The 16,935-nt window shown below is 44.8% G+C and overlaps 1 protein-coding gene and 1 long non-coding RNA gene across 8 annotated transcripts in view; one reads left to right on the top strand and one right to left on the bottom strand.

Moving 5' to 3' along the window:
• LOC102413141 (general transcription factor II-I repeat domain-containing protein 2) overlaps positions 1–16,935 on the top strand; it is a 47,324-nt gene that overhangs the window by 13,738 nt on the left and 16,651 nt on the right. For 6 of the 7 annotated variants that reach the window (XM_025275683.3, XM_025275682.3, XM_006057058.4 and 3 more), the window contains exons 2-8: positions 2,982–3,085; positions 4,155–4,293; positions 8,089–8,214; positions 10,329–10,512; positions 11,044–11,072; positions 12,442–12,496; positions 12,816–12,859. In XM_025275683.3, the coding sequence (XP_025131468.3) occupies positions 2,987–3,085; positions 4,155–4,293; positions 8,089–8,214; positions 10,329–10,512; positions 11,044–11,072; positions 12,442–12,496; positions 12,816–12,859 (676 nt within the window). In that variant the 5' untranslated portion in view covers positions 2,982–2,986. The remainder of the gene's footprint in view (positions 1–2,981; positions 3,086–4,154; positions 4,294–8,088; positions 8,215–10,328; positions 10,513–11,043; positions 11,073–12,441; positions 12,497–12,815; positions 12,860–16,935) is intronic. The other variant, XM_025275684.3, reaches the window with a different exon arrangement.
• Positions 11,125–16,348, bottom strand: LOC123331651. Its single transcript, XR_006548414.2, has 2 exons — positions 16,176–16,348; positions 11,125–11,456 (listed from the first exon to the last, which is right to left on the bottom strand). It is a non-coding gene; the product is annotated as an uncharacterized LOC123331651 (long non-coding RNA).

Raw genomic sequence — 16,935 nt, 5'->3', positions numbered from 1 at the left:
TGATTTTTGTCAAAGGCTTTTTATGCATCTATTTTGATATCATATGGTTTTTATCTTTCAATTTGTTAATATGGTGTATCACATTGATTGATTTGCATATATTGAAGAATCCTTGCATCCCTAGAATAAACCCAACTTGATCATGGTGTATGAGCTTTTTGATGTGTTGCTGAATTCTGTTTGCTAAGGTTTTGCTGAGGATCTTTGCATCTGTGTTCATCAGTGATATTGGCCTGTAGTTTTCTCTTTTTGTGTTGTCTTTGTCTGGTTTTGGTATCAGGGTATGGTGGCCTCATAGAATGAGTTTGGAAGTGTTGCTTCCTCTGCAATTTTTTGAAAGAGTTTTATAAGGATAGGCATTAGCTCTTCTCTAAATGTTTGATGGAATTCTCCTGTGAAGCCGTCTGGTCCTGGGGTTTTGTTTTGGGGGAGATTTTTGATCACAGCTTCAACTTCAGTGCTTGTAATTGGAGTTGTTCATAATTTCTGCTTCTTCCTGGTTCAGTCTTGGAAGATTGAACTTTTCTAAGAATCCGTCCATTTCTCCCAGGTTGTCCTGTTTGCGGCTTTTTCTGACTCCAGCTCTGTTGCTGAAACAGAGTCCTTGTGATGGCCAGCAATAGTCACCAACTTCTGTTTGTTCTCAAATGCGGTGTAATAACAAGAAGAGAGTCAAAGGCTTGATTTTAAGATAATTGTTTCAAAGATTCAAATTGGGACTTCCCGATGGTCTGGTAGTTAGGACTCCAAACTTCCACTGCAGAGAGCACAGGTTCCATCCCTGGTCAGGGAACTAAGATCTAAGATCCAGCATGCCTAAGTGGCATGCCTAGTACATAAATCAATTTTTAAATAAATAAAAACTTCAAATTGAAGTATATTTCCTCAGCTGTTCATGCCCAGGTCATGCCTGTTAATTCACGTTCTTGGGCTTCTCAGGTGGCTCTAGTGGTAAAGAACCAGCTGCCAGTGCAGGAGACATAAGAGTTGTGGGTTCGATCCCTGGGTCAGGAAGATCCCCTGGAGGAGGGCACGGCAACCCACTCCAGTATTCTTGCCTGGAGAATCCCCATGACCGAGGAGCCTGGCAGGCTGCAGTCCACAGGGTCACAAAGAGTCAGACACAACTGAAGTGGTTTAGCTCGCTTGCTCGGTATAATGTCACATTCTTATGCTCTATTTCATAATAGGCAGAGTTGTAAAAAAAAAAAAAAAAAACTTTAACAATTCTAACAAATTCTAACAATTTGCATCCTAATGGCTCTGTGTGTGCTAGTCTACTTTCTTTCTCAGGGAGACTTGGACTTTATCATAAGAGATCCTCAAGGATCCTCCGGTGGCTTCAGAAAATCTAGATAGATGAGTAGTTACATTTTTAGAGTTCCTTTTCAGCATGGTTTATCCATCCAGATTGGCCAGGGTAAGCGATGGTCAAAAATACCACCAGATTTGGGTGCATTCAAGGAGCAAGGATTGATTCCTTGCTTGCACTGGAGGTCTCTTGTGAGTTGGCTGTGGGTCTGATCTGTGTTTTTCTCTGGAACCTGATCACATGGAACCTGACAGATCAAACTGCAGAGGAAGAGGGAGTATGGTGGAATCCCCAGCGTGGAAGTGATGCCACTTCCCTGATGTCCTCGGCCAACACAAGGCACGTGGACACACACCTTCAAGTGGTCAAGAAATCAATTCAGGAAGAAACATTTGCAAATATTTCTGAATAGTCTTATAGGACCACCATACTTCATGCCCATAGATCTTCAGGCTTCCTCCCACATAGTTATGTTGATCTGTTTATCTTTTGCTTACAAATATAATTAAGTCAGCTATTGCAGGGACAGGACATGACAGATATTAATACACTGCATGCTCTATTTGAAAGAACTCTTTTTACGGTGCTGCAGAAAATTTTTCAAAGAAGCTTTCTAATGCTCACTTGGTATAGAATTTAGCAAAAGTTAGCATGATCCTTCATTACAGGAGAAGTCCTAACAGGAGAGGAAGGAAGGGGTTTTTTTTTTCTGTGTATGTGGGCCAGAATGTGGTTTCAGTCACCACAATGCTGGAATCAGACAAAACAACGGTGGATCAGTAAGAGACATTACCTTCTCTCCTCCTCACTTGGGAAATAGTTTAACATGCCTCTCTAGTGTAATACCTGACTTCATTTAATGAAATACATGTCTAGGTTTAGTGGGAAATACACGATCTTAGGCAAATCATATTGTTGTTGTTCAGTCGCTCAGTCGTGTCCAACTCTTTGCGACCCCATGGACCGCAGCACGCCAGGCTTCCCTGTCCATCACCAGCTCCCAGAGCTTGCTCAAACTCATGTCCATCGAGTCAGTGATGCCATCCAACCCTCTCATCCTCTATCATCCCCTTATCCTCCTGCCTTCAATCTTTCCCAGCATCAGTGTCTTTTCTAATGAGTCAGTTCTTTGCATCGGTGGCCAAAGTATTGGAACTTCAGCTTCAACATCAGTCCTTCCAATGAATATTCAGGGTTGATTTCCTTTAGGATTGATTTGATCTCTTTGCAGTTCAGGGGACTCTCAAGAATCTTCTCCAACACCTCAGTTAAAAGCATCAATTCTTCACCACTCAGCTTTCTTTGTGGTCCAACTCTCACATCCATACATGACAAGTGGATCATATACTGTCCTTTTTTTGGGGGAGTGGGAAGTGCTCTGGGTCTTCACTGTGGCAAGCAGGCTTCTCTAGTTGCAGCATGCAGACTTAATTGCCCCTTGGCTTGTGGGGCCTTTAGTTCCCCGACGAGGGATCTCACCAGAGTTCCCTGCATTGGAAGGTGAATTCTTAACCACTGGATCACCAGAGAAGTCCCCATGTACTGTTTATAAGTGTCAGCTTTAAAGGAAGGTTTGAACTGGGTCACCTGTGAGGACCCTCCCAGTTCAAAACGAGTTGAGCAGGACACAATTTCTACCACTCACTTTCTTAATACTTCTCTCTCCTAGGGATTATGGCACAAATAGCAGTGTCCACCCTGCCCATTGCAAATGAGGAGTCCTCGGAGAGCAGGATGGTAGTGACGTTCCTCGTGTCTGCTCTTGAGTCCATGGTGAGATGGTTTGCAGTTCTATAAAATGTCATCTGGTTGGATCACTGCTGAATTACGAAACACTTCGCCAACACTTTTGACATTCAGCTACAGAGTTAAATCCTATTTGTGTACACATACCCTTTTTAAGAAAGAATGATGGGCTTGTCAGATAATTAAGAACTGTTTTCCTACTTTATGGATGGAATCATATAAAGTTAAGCTCTCCAGATCTGAAAATTTAATGCAGGCATTTCTGTTACCTTGTTTGAAAATACTTGTTTAAATTCAAAGGTCAATTAATAATCTATTTATATGCATCTATTTACATCCCAAGTATAAACTTTACCCAATGGGTAAAAATTTGAGGGGAAATTTACATAACCTCAGGGGCTTCTCTGGTGGCTCAGATGGTAAAGAATCTGCCTGCCATGCAGGAGACCTGGGTTTGATTGCTGGGTTGGGGAAGACCCCTTGGAGAAGGGAATGGCTACCCACTCCAGTATTCTTGCCTGGAGAATTCCATGGACAGAGGAGCCTGGTGGGCTACAGTCCATGGGGTCACAAAGAGTAGAACACGACTAACTTACATAATCTCAAAGCATCTGATTACAAGATACTTATGGATTAAAAAAGGAACAATCAGTAACTTTATAAAAGTGGACAAACTTGACAGCCACCTCCTAATCAAGTGACCAACAGGAACGTGGGCAGAGATGGGCCAGAGGGACCTCTGGAGCTTCCTGGTGGGAGGCACTCAGAAGCAGCAGTACTGCCTCCATGGCATTCATGCCTCGAAGGAGGGAGCATCGGACAAACCCCAAATAACTGGGCTGCACTTCCATAAATGTCAGTCTTGTGCAAGACAAAGAAAGATGGGGATCTGTCTGTCCCACATGGAAAGAGACTGGAGAGACAGGACAGCAAAAGAAAGTACAGTCCTGGATTGGATCCTGGACCAGGAAAAAATCAGCTAGAGAGACTTTGTTTTTCTGTAATTTTATGTTTTTTTCTTAAAGCAGACTTCCCAGGCCCCACGAAATTTGGATCCATCCATGTAGATAACATTTCATTCTGTTTTTCATTTCAGTGTAAAGAACTGGCCAAGTCCAAGGCGGAAGTGGCCTGCATTGCAATGTATGAAGCAGATGTGTTTGTTATTGGAACAGAGAAAGGACGTGCTTTTGTCAATGCCAGGACGGATTTACAGAAGGATTTTGCAAAATACTGTAGGTGTTAACGATTTTATCCTTTGTATTCATAAATCTTACAGGCAAGACTTAAATATTGTTTTCTTCCAAGATGTCATCTTGGTGGCTCAGTGGAAAAGAATCTGCTTGCAATGCAGGAGACCTGGGTTCTATCCTTGAGTGGGGAAGATCCTCTGGAAAAGGGAATGGCCACCCACTCCAGTCCTCTTGCCTGGAGAATCTCATGGACAGAGGAGCCTGGCGGGCTACAGCCTATAGAGTCTCAGAGAATCAGACAAGACTGAAGCCACTTTGCACGCATGCACGTCAAGGATGTTATCCTTCTGTATTTATAGATCTTAGAATATTTGCAGGCAAGACTTGTGTGTTGTTTTCTTCTAAGATGTCATCAGCATTATCCTAAAAATGGTTTTGACACATCCCTTTGATCTAGCAAAACACTGAGTCCAAGACCTCTCCCGTTTTTGCTTACTGGCTCCAGGCAGGGAAGACCACCCTCTGACCCACTGTCTGTTCTGCTAAGTCACTTCAGTCGTGTCCGACTCTGTGCAACCCCATAGACGGCAGCCCACCAAGGCTCCCCCGTCCCTGGGATTTTCCAGGCAAGAACACTGGAGTGGGTTGCCATTTCCTTCTCCAATGCATGAAAGTGAAAAGTGAAAGGGAAGTCGCTCAGTCGTGTCCGACCTGTAGCATGGACTGCAGCCTACCAGGCTCCTCCGTCCATGGGATTTTGCAGGCAAGAGTACTGGAGTGGGGTGCCATTGCCTTCTCCAGCTGTCTGTTCTAGAACCTCTCAAATCTTTTTTACTCTCTTTCGCCCCCTGGTGTCTCCTTGCAGAACTGCAGCTCTGAATTAAGTCGTGTGCTCTGAGTCAGGCAAGATAGAAATCAGTTCCTCCAGCAACTCCCAGACAAGCCAGAAGGTTGAACACTCAGTCCACTCTTGTGTTTGCACCCCAAGGGAGGAGGCCCAGACTGAGGGATTCCTTCCCAGCTGCTCTGCACTATGTCACGTAGAATGAGAGGCACACCCAGGCACACCAAATGCTGAGAATCTTCCTACGCCTATGCTGAAGTCTCTTCTTGGTTTTCCAGTGGCTGGGGTGCCGTAGCTTCTCAGATGGTCTGTAGTTCTCGCAGAGGTGTTCTGCTCCGTCTATTGTTAATTTGGTGTATCCGTGGAAGAAAGAAGGCCTGTTGCTTCCTAGTCTGCTATCATGCCAACATCATTCTCCTTGCTTTTGTTTTTGAAGAATTTTTTTTTTTTGAAGTATAGTTGATTTTACAATGCTGTGTTAGTTTCAGGTGTACAGCAAAGTGATTCAGTTACACCTGTGTTTGTATATTTTTCAGATTGTTTTCCATTATGGGTTATTGAATACAGACCCCTGGGCCACCATGCAGTAGGTTTCTGTTGCTTTTTGAAGACTGTTTTTCACTCGCTATGAAACCTGGCTTGACAGTTTCTTTCCCTCCAGCCTTTTTTTCTGGCCATGCCACAAAGCTTATGGGATCTTAGTTCCCCAACCAGGAGTTGAAACTGCACCCTCGGCAGTGAAAGCATGACATCCCAACTGCTGGACTGCCGGGGAATTTCCTTCCTCCAGCCCTTCAGCTGTTTCATTGCATTGTCTCCTGGATGCCACTGTTTTAGATAACAAAATTAGGTTAGAATTCTTATTTTTGTTCCCTTGGAAGTAATGTATATTTTTCCCTAGCTCTGTCTCATCTTTGGTTTTTAGCCATTTGACCATGAAATGCCCATTTATGACCTTCTTTGTTTCTGCCTTACTTGATCTGTGGAGTTTACTGAATCTGCAGGTTGATGTCTTTGTCAACAATGGATGTTTTTGGCTATCATCTCTTCAAATATTTATTCCAATTCTCTTCATTTACACAGAGAGGGAAAATTGCTCTTTATTGACTCACAGGTCATTAAGGCTCTGTTCCTTTTGTGTATGTGTCCCTTTTTATATTCAAGCTTCAGATTGGATAGTTTCTACTGGCGTTTCTTTGAGGACACTGATTCTTCCTTCTGCCATATCCAGGGCACTATTCATCTGGGGAAATTTTCATTTCCACCTCTTTTCCATTTCTAAAATTCCATTTTCTTTCTTCTTTCTCTGGTTAGCATTTTCATTTCTCAGTTGGAATTCCCCTCTTAATTCATTTTTTGTGCTCACCATGGCTATATAAAGTCCTTCGTGTGTTTATAGCAGTTGTCTTAAGTCCTTATCTGGTCATTTCAACTGAGTCATTAGTGGTTCTGAGTCTATAAATTGCTTTTTTTCTCTTTTGATCATGGGTCACATCTTCCTGCTTCTTCACATTTCTAATTTTTTGTTTTTTTGTGTGTGGAGCTTTCGGGTTTTTTTTTTTTTTTTTTACTGTGCTGTACAGCATGTGGGATCTTACTTCCCCAAACAGGGATTAAACCTGTGCCCCCTGCGTTGGGAGCCCAGAGTCTTGACCACTGGACCGCTAGGGAAGTCCCTACTAATTTTAAATTTCATACCGGGTATTATGCATGCTATGTTGTAAAGGTCTGCTAAATAAAACTGCGTTTTGTTCTGGCAGGCAGGTCACCTGGTCCCCACGTGGACAAGTGATGCCCTTGGCCCTGGAGCAGCCATCCCTCTTAGTCTCGGAGGGAGGCCCCTCCTCCTAAGATGTGCCCCTTAGTTTTACAAAGTGTTCAACAAGCTTCGCAAACCTGGCGAATCCTAAACCCTGTTTAAATATGTTTAAACCCTGTTGGCTGTTAAATCTCTGCTAAACAATTTAGCTTCCAAACGTTGCTTCTACTTAAAGCCTCACCCTGTGCTTGCACAGTTTGAGGACCAGTTGAGGCTTCTCTGGTGGCTCAGATGGTAAAGAATCCGCCTGTAGCGCAAGAGACTCGGGTTCGATCCCTGGGCCGGGAAGATCCCCTGCAGGAGGAAATGGCAACCCACTCCACTATTCTTGCCTGGGAAATCCCATAGACAGAGGAGCCTGGCGGGGCTACGGTCCATGGGGTCACAAAGAGTGGGACACGACTTAGCAACGAAAACAACAACAAGAATCCGAGGGAAGTTGCTGTGATGATATTGGGTCTCCCACCTTGTGACTCACTCTTTTCCAGAACTTCCGCTTCACTGTCTAACCACAATGGCAGTCCTGACCTGTGACGTAGATTTCCTCATTTCAACTAAGTCCGCTGCTGTTAGTGCCCAGGTCTCAGTTGTGTGTTCTCACTCCCTGTGTTCTTCCCTTCTTTCAAGGACATCATTCCTTTCTGGTTTTGCCTATTTCTAACTGTTCTTCAAAGCTTTCATGTAATCGATCCTAGGACTTCCTTGGTGGTCCGATGGTTAAGATGCCATGTTTCCAATGCAGGATCGATGGGTTCAATCCCTGATCAGGGAACAAGGATCCTACGAACCACACGGCATAACCAAAAAAAAAAGAAGTAATTCATCTTAAGATTTTGTTCAGAGCTTATCATTGGGGGGCTGGTCCTAAATCTCTCCAGTTCTGAGTATCTTCCTGCCTAGTGACTTGCAAACTCAGTAGTAAATAATTTTCTATGATAGTTCCCTTTGAACTACTAAATTCTATTTCCTCATATGTGAATTATTGATTGTTTATCCATAGAGTCATTTCAGAGACTATCACCTTGTTATTGTACCCTATTTTTTTAATGAAAAGATCCTGTTTTATGTCAATTCCTTGCCCCCTTTTTCCTTTGAGTACTGGAAGCATGGATATTAAGGAGGTGTGCTGCACAGATGCTTGGCTTCTGACTTGGTACTGATGGCTTATTCACAGGTGTTGCTGAAGGGCCACAGGAGGTGAAACCCCCAGGCCCCGCCAGCGCCAGCAGGATGCAGGTCAATTCAGGAGAAACGGGAATCCTCAGAAAAGCTGTCGAAGACTATTTCTGCTTTTGTTACGGTAAAGTTCACCTTAGGCATTCATTCCCTGACTAATTCACTACAGAAGATGGTGGTGGTGTTTAGTCACTCAGTCGTGTCCGACTCTTCTGTGACCCCGTGGACTGTAGCCGCCCCCAGGCTCCTCTATCCATTGGATTCTCCAGGCAAGAATACTGGAGCGGATGGCCGTTTCCTTCTCCAGGAGATCTTCCTGACCCAGGGATGGATCCCTCATATCCTGCATTGGCAGGCAGATTCTTTACCGCTGAGCCACTAGGGAAGCCAATAAAGATGGTATTCAGTTCAGTTCAGTTGCTCAGTCGTGTCCGACTCTTTGTGACCCCATGAACTGCAGCACACCAGGCCTCCCTGTTCATCACCAATTCCCGGAGTTTACACAAACCCATGTTCATTGAGTCGGTGATGCCATCCAACCATCTCATCCGCTGTTGTCCCCTTCTCCTCTTGCCTTCAATCTTTCCCAGCATCAGGGTCTTTTCAAATGAGTCAGCCCTTTGCATCAGGTGGCCAAAGTATTGGAGTTTCAGCTTCAGCATCAGTCCTTCCAGTGAACACCCAGGACTGATCTCCTTTAGGATGGACTGGTTGGACCTCCTTGCAGTCCAAGGGACTCTCAAGAGTCTTCTCCAACACCACAGTTCAAAAGCATTGATTCTTTGGTGCTCAACTTTCTTTATAGTCCAACTCTCACACCCATACATGACTGCTAGAAAAACCATAGCCTTGACTAGACAGACCTTTGTTGGCAAAGATGGTATTAGAGATCATTTTATCAGCATGACTATATAACTATCTCTAACATTAGAGAAATCCACATTTTCATCAAGTGAACAGCCAGTTAAGTACCAGATCAACTTGGTCTCTTCCCATTTGTCAGAACGTCTGGATACATCAGCCTTCACTCTGCGGAGCCCCCTCCCCACGACCACGTAGTTATGACAGACGTTCATGCTTGGTTCACACACCAGCCTCATCCTCATTGGTCTCCCCACAGGCCTGGAGACAGGAAATTTTTTTAATTTATTTTTTAATTGGAGGAAAATCGCTTTGCAGTGTTGTGTTGGTTTCTGCCGTACAACAGCGCAAATCAGCCATAATTATACATATATCCCCTCCCTCCTGAGCCTCACTCCCCTGTGTTTTTTTTTTTTTTTTTTTAATACCTACACAATGCTTTAGATAGGGGTGTTCCCAGGTGGTCCAATGGTTAAGAATCTGTGCTTCCACTGCCAGGGGCGTGGTACTATGCCAGAAGTAACATCTGGCATGCAACACAGTGCATTTAAAAAACACACACACACAAAACAAAAAACCACTTAAAAGCTAGATAACAAGGATGTCTGCAGGTGTTATATTTGCATTAGAAGCCTATGAGCATCTTCGGGCCTGGCTCCTCTTTCCTATACAGCTGCACACATCTGTGTGACCGGCAGTGCGCATCTGTATTTGGGGACCCCAGCTAGGGGATCTTAGGGTCTCAGGTTATACTTCCTATGAAAAATGAGGCTCCAGCACCTTGGGGATGGCCAGCGGTGCAGAGAGACTGCCACAGCCCCAGGTGGTGATGTGAGGCCTCAGCTCTCTACAGGCAAGGCCTGGTCTGTACCATGTGACACAGGGATAGATAAGCTTTGGGCCGGGCCCTCATCCTCAGCTGGCAGCATCGTGAGTAACCACACAGGGTGTTCCCTGCAGCCCTGGGTGCACCAGAGTGCACACCCTGAATCGTGTGACCACCAAGAGAAGAGACAAAAAGACCTATTATTGTCTTTTCTTTCAGAAATGGATTACTTTTAGTTTACTTATTGAAATATAGTTGATTTACCTTATATTAGTTTCCAGTGTACAACATACTGATTCAGTGTTTTTATAGATTATGCAACCTGTTATTTTCTCTTCTGTGAATATTTAAAGGAAAACAGATTCTATGTATTCTTTGGGCCATTTGATTGGAAATGTTACGAACTTGAGATATAGCGGCATGGGACACTTTAGGATTTTAATAAACTTTGGAGCCAAATGTCACCACCTGGGTTTATGGCATTAACTGCAATTGACGGTCAGGGTTTCTTACGCTCCTGTTGTTTAAAGATATCCTGCTGATGCTTCCAGGCAAAGCCTTGGGGACAACAGCCATGGTACCTGTTCCTTACGAGAAGATGCTGACGGACCAGGAGGCTATAGTGGTACAGGGGCTTCCAGAAGGGGTCCCCTTCCAACACCCTGAGAACTATGACCTTGCAACGCTGAAGTGGATTTTGGAGAACAAAGCGGGGATTTCATTCCTCATCAACAGGTGACAGGCTCTCTCCCTTTTCTCACAGCTGGTTCATCTGAAGATAAACTGACAATTTCAGTTGGTTAAATCTGTCCCATTACGTTTATTTATTGGGATTGTTGTATTCACTTAAATGATTTTATGTATCTATTTTTGACTGTGCTGGGGCTTCATTGCTTCATGGGCTTTTCTCTAGTTGCAGCGAGCAGGGGCTCCTCTCTAGTCATGATGCGCAGACTTCTCATTTTGGTGGCTTCTCTTGTTGCTGATCCCCACCTCTAGGGCACGTGGGCTTCAGTAGTTGAGGCACATGGGCTCTAGAGCACAGACTCAGTAGTTGCGATGCACAGGCTTAGTTGCTGCATGGCATGTGGGATCTTCCCAGACCAGGGATCAAACCTATGTTTCCTGCATTGGCAGGCAGATTTTTACCACTAAGCCCCCAAGGAAGCCCTTGTCCCCTTACGTTTAGAAGCTGGTTCTTCAGCTGTTTACTCTGTGTGTCTGGTGTGTGCATCTCAGGTGTTAATATATGGGGTTTTTTTGCAGACCTTTCCTGGGTCCAGCGAATCAGCCAGGTAAGTGACAGCTTCTCCTACTTGGTGACTGCCCAGTTTGCTTTTCTTAGTTAAAGTGCGAGTTTGGCACATTCTAAAACTTGTTTAGGCTGTGTCTTTCCTGCACTGAGGAGGCCACCTCTGATCCCGGGACCTGGGATGACATTTGCAGGGACTACAGCTCAGGGAAGCACACACATCCAGCCCAGGAGCCGAGACACCACCCTCCTCCAGCTCGCGTGCCAGCGGACTTCTGCGTCCAGCCTTCACAGGGCAGGAGACCTGCCTTGTCCACACGCATAGGAATGTGAGGATGCTGGTCTTTGCACACCAGCCACGGGCCAGGCATCGTGGGCTTCAGGAGTAGGTCTGGGCCGTGTGGCCATTCCTGTGTTTCTGAGATGTCTGCGAAAAGGAATGAGACTGTTCAGAGAACCAGGGGTCGTGACCCTGAGAGCCCTCGGGAAAGGGTTAGAATTGTGTGGTCAGAAGAGCTTCCCGGAGAAGCTGGCCCCCAAGATAAGCAGGGTCTTAACAGCTTGGTTCCCCCAGGAAGCCCATTCCATGTGGCAGAAAGCTTGTGCAGGGTATTGGAGACTACGTTTGGGAACCCAGGACCACTCATAATCTCCTCATAATGATGAAGGGACCAAAAAAAGAAGCAATCTTACTGGGAGCATTTAGAGATCCATCTACGCCCACTTCTTGTTTCCTCAGATCGTTATTCTGGATGTAGTTGGAAACCTTGGGTCATGAAAGGTTCATGAAAGACCAGGTCTAAAGAGAGTGTCATGCTGAGCCTACCTAGGTGCAGAAACCAAGTGGCTGGGGTGGGCGGGGGCCTCACTGTCCACAAGACGCACCTCGGGGTACAGACGGTGATGAGACCCTCCTGTGCATGGACTGCTCACAAAGCAAGTATTTCTGGAGCAGTTGTGAGTTCCTGGGGGCCCATCTCACCTTAAAGGAGGGACTGGAGTGTGAGGGGTGGCTGGTGACTGCTGTCCCAGGCGGCTTGTATTGTCCTTACAGAATGATGATAATAACTACTGACACATTCTGTGATGGACACTGTTCTAAGCACCTTGCATGGATGAATTAATCCTTACTCAACCACCATCCTCAGATGAGGAAACTGAGGCACGGGGAGGCTTAGTAACCTGCTGGAGATCACTCTGGCCCCATCTGCTGCTCAGCCCCCATCTTGCCCATACAGGTGGCCAGTCCTTGGGGGCTGCTTTGAGCTGGTCTCTCTGCTGCCCTTCTCTGATGACCTGGAACCTGGAGTTCGGTCCTCTCTGTATTTGCCTTCCCTTTATATGCCTTTGAATGTTGTCATGTTTCAAGATGCATGAAACCAGCTAGCGTGTGTCTTTTTACTCCTGCACAGGTGGGCCTGGGGTGGTAACCGACACTGATAAGTCAGTGACATCACCAAGTGAAAGGTAAGGGACAAATAAAATATTAACTCCACATCTAAACCCAATGTGTTAGTGTTTAGAGTATGGAATGGCTTATTTTGTTACATATTCCTTATTCAAAGGGATGTTTGGGGTTATGAAACTATATTCTGTTAACACCTTTAACTTTCTTCATGGTGTCATTTAACTTTACGAAGTTAAAGTCGAGGTAGCTGTGCATTCAGTTTGATGAGGGGAGGGGAACCATGATGTCACAGAGATCTGGGGAGAGATCAGTGTGTCCAGATGCCTGTGGGCAGTTCTTTTCCTGCCCATCTTGACCAGCGTTCCCTTCTCCTTTTAGCTGCACCCCCATCCGTGTGAAGACTGAACCCATGGAAGATTCTGGTATGTATACTGATGCTTGTAGAATGAGGTATTCAGCAGGTCATTATTTGACTCCTTTTAATACCCACTGCAGTATTCTGGCCTGAGAATTCCATGGACAGAGGAGCCTGGCAGGCTACAGTCCATGGGTCTCAAAGAGTCAGACACAACTGATCAACTTTCAGTTTCACTTCACATTTTATGTAAAAATGGTACTTTCAGTAAAGCAGGAATAGAGAGGAACTTCCTCAACTTGATTTTAAAAAATCTTCAAAAAACCTACAGCTGACATCATATTTAATGGTGAGAAACTATAATTTTTCCCACTAAGATCAGGAAGGATGTCCCCTCTCATCACTCCCTTTCAATATCATACTGAAAGTCCTAGTTAATGCAATAAGACAAGAAAAGGAAATATATGGTATATGATTGGGAATAATGAATAAAACTGTCTTTAATTTTCAGATGATCTGTTGGTCCATGTAGAAAATCCAGTTAACCTCAACTGTGGCCTTATTTGCAGAATCATATTTTACTCAAATATCTAGAAAAAAGTCTTCTAGTTCAATAAATACTGGGTACTAAAATGTTATTGGGCTTCCTTGGTGGTTCAGACAGTAAAGAATCCACCTGCAATGTGGGAGACCTGGGTTTGGTCCCTGGGTTAGGAAGATCCCCTGGAAAAGGGAACGGCTACCCACTCCAGTATTCTGGCCTGGAGAATTCCATGGACAGAGGATCCTGGCAGGCTACAATCCATGGGGTCACTGAGTAGATATATTTGTATGTAAAGTATTATTTTAATCATATGGAAATTAGAACTTGACTGTTAAATAGGTAAAAAAGTCTTATACATTTGGAATTATGAATTTGATTTATGAATAAAGTATGAATAAACAACTTGTTTTATTGCTTTCTTACACTCTGTAACTTCTAAATGTTCTACAATAGGCATGCATTACTATGATAATCTATATTGGCAGAAAAGAAATCCCTCTTTGATGGATGAGAGCAGTTAACCCCCATCCCTGCCTCTCCCACTTCTCAAAAAAGAAAAGAAAAAAGAAAAATGGCATTAGGGGGAAATGTTAAAGGTTAAAAATAGAAAAAAATTTAAAAGTCAAATGTTTAATCAAGAGATGGAAAAATATTGAAAGCATTAGAAGTTAAAAGCTTAGGCAGCCTAAAATAAACAAGTACATAAAACTAAAGCTCAAACCTCAGAAAGATAAAGATGAATGCAAACCGGCTATAAGGAGGTAAAGGGCTTCCCTGGTGGCTCAGCGGTAGAGAATCTGTCTGCAATGCAGGAGACAAGAATTTGATCCCTGGGTCAGGAAGATCCCCTAGAGAAGGAAGTGGCAACCCACTCCAGTATTCTTGCCTGGAGAATCCGATGGACAGAGGAGCCTGGAGGCACACAGTCCCTGGGGAAGAAAGAGTCGAACATGACTTAGTAACTAAACCACCTACTACCATAAGGGGGTAAAACTAGAATTTAATAATGTTTAGAAAAGCAATCTAAAAATAAGAAACAGTTCCAAACTTCCAAAAGTTAAAATTAAGTGTGAGAGAATCTAAAAGAAAAATATTCAATATTAAGAATACATGTAGAGGAAAGGCAAAGAGAGACTGTATCTTCAGTGAAATGGAGGTCAGAGCATCCACGTTTCTGAAGGTGTCAGGGTGTGGTTTTTGCCTGGCTGCCTCCACCAGTCCCTCGGGGCAGGAGAGCCTGACCCCTCCCTTGTCATACACCAGGGTCACGCCTGTCTACGTGGAACTGTGTGCTTGGTGGAAGCTCCACCTTAAATACCATGGTCTGAAAAATAAGAGTGCTTGTCCATTGTAGTTATTCTGGGTAAAACCAACACAAGTCAGGAGGAGCTGAGGATTTCAGCTAGCAGAATTCAGCTGTGTAGTCTTCATCCCCCTTACACGTGATGCCCCTTTAATCTCAGGGATGTGTGTGCGCTCAGTCATGTCCGACTCTTTGTGACCCTATGGACTGTGGCCCACCAGGCTCCTCTGTCCCTGGGCTTTCCCAGGCAAGAATACTGGAGTGGGTTGCCATTTCCTCCATCAGGATATCTTCCTGATCCAGGGATCAACCCCTCATCTCCTGTGTCTCTTGCATTACAGGCGGATTCTGTACCGCTGAGCCACCAGAGAAGCCCCTCTAATCTTAGCCATAATGCATTTCCAAGATACAGGGATGCATTTCAGATACATTCTGCCTGTGTCTCTGTTGGTCACGGAGAATTTAAAACCCCCAAGCCACAGTCTCCTGTCAGAAACTGGGAAAACAGATGGGATGAGAGTGAGGGGTTGTTAGCCCTCCCTGAGGGGGCCCCTTTCACGGAACCATGGCCCCCCCGCTGCCTCCCTCTCCTTCCTCACCAGCTGTAGGGTGGATGAGCCATTCCCACTGGCCTTAAAATAGGCCTGTTTTGTTGAAGTCTCTCTTTGGAGATGTGGTTCCCTTTAAGATAAAATATGTGTTCCCTAATAATGTGACTTTCTGCTGTGAATTTCATGGTACGAATCGCTTCCAGCTGCCTACAGGCTTCTGAGAGCTGACCATCCCTTGGCCCTACTTCCCACGATGTCTGTGTAACACCTGACGCACGGAACAGCTGTTTAAATGGGTTTTGCCTTTTGAATTCCCCCCTCCCCCTCCTCATGTGTTGAGGGAAAGCTGAAGCCAGCCTGTTTTCATTACCATTTCAAACACATTCTGCATTCCGCAGCTTCAAATCTGCTTTCAGTTGCCTGCATTGTACAGGAGTTTTTCTTTGACAGCCCAGCCATCACATATTTATCAGATGTTTGTGAATAGTCATTAGTGCCTAATCAACTTGGAAATTGTACCTAAAAGTTTGACTGTAAGTTACAAGAGCTATACATGTTTCAAACAAAAATTCAGGCTAGCGATATGTGAAAAGTGAAAGTCGCTCCGTAGTGTCGGAATTCTCCAGGCCAGAATACTGGAGTGGGTAGCCTTTCCCTTCTCCAGGGGATCTTCCCAACCCAGGTCTCACGCATTGCGGGTGGATTCTTTACCAGCTGAGCCACCAGGGAAGCCCTTTTGATAATCACATTCTTTAATACCCCATCTCACTATCCCTATGCCAACAGAGCTGTTAATTTCGGAAGACCCCCACCCCCACCCTGGAACTTGTTCATTAAATGCCAAACAGTGGGATCCCAAGCTCTGTCACAATCACTGCTCTTGCCTCTGTTAACTTTCACAGTTAGATTATATGTATGCTTCAGTATCAGTTATCTATTGCAGTATAAAAGACCGCCTGCACCCCAGAACTTAGTGGCTTCAAACCGTGATTCCGTCTTCCTCATATGTCTGTGTGTGGACCAGGCTGTCCTCTGGGCTGGGCTGGCCGTCCTCCGGGGTCGAGGCCTCAGGCAGCAGAGCTGAGTCTGTCTCCTCTGAGCCTCACATCCTTCAGGTTCGTTCACCTGGCAGCTCTGCTCCAAAAACAACAGAAGCGTAGCCCCAGGCACGGTTCAAGCCTCTGTCTACATCCCATTGGCCGAAGCAAGTCACATGGCCAGCCCCAGGTTTACCAGGCGGGTAGTTTTCCACTTGGAGAAAACAGGAGTGGGAACGTTAGGTTGCAAACAGGCGTGTATACTGGGATGGGAGACATCTGTGGCTAATTTTTGCCTTCTCCCACACCTTTCCCTGATAAAGCCTTTGGGTTTTACTAATGTAGTTTCCCCAGGTTTTGAAATTTATCTTGTTGTAGTAAGTAAATTAAGATAATCTGTGCCAATTCAGGCCCCATTACAGAAGATTTACAGTATTTCATGTAAATACATGTACATATTCAGCCATCTTGAAAGGGAAAATCTCTCCAAACTGGGAACTAGACCTCTTACTCCTTCTCTTCTTTCCCTCCCTCCCTCCATCTTTCCCTCCATCTTTCATTCCTTTTATGCTGTGTTATTATATTTTTATGTGGATTAAACCATTCGTTCATAGTTCAGGAGCTACAGGTTCTTTTGCTGATCGCAGTGTTACTGTGTTAAACAACCTGGAAGGTATATTAGCTGGTCACATCTCTGTTGGCGAGTTT

This window comes from Bubalus bubalis, chromosome 24, assembly GCF_019923935.1.
Source record: "Bubalus bubalis isolate 160015118507 breed Murrah chromosome 24, NDDB_SH_1, whole genome shotgun sequence".
Lineage (NCBI taxonomy): Eukaryota > Metazoa > Chordata > Mammalia > Artiodactyla > Bovidae > Bubalus > Bubalus bubalis.
Note: the sequence above shows the minus strand (reverse complement) of the source record. Positions and strands in the feature narration are given on the sequence as shown.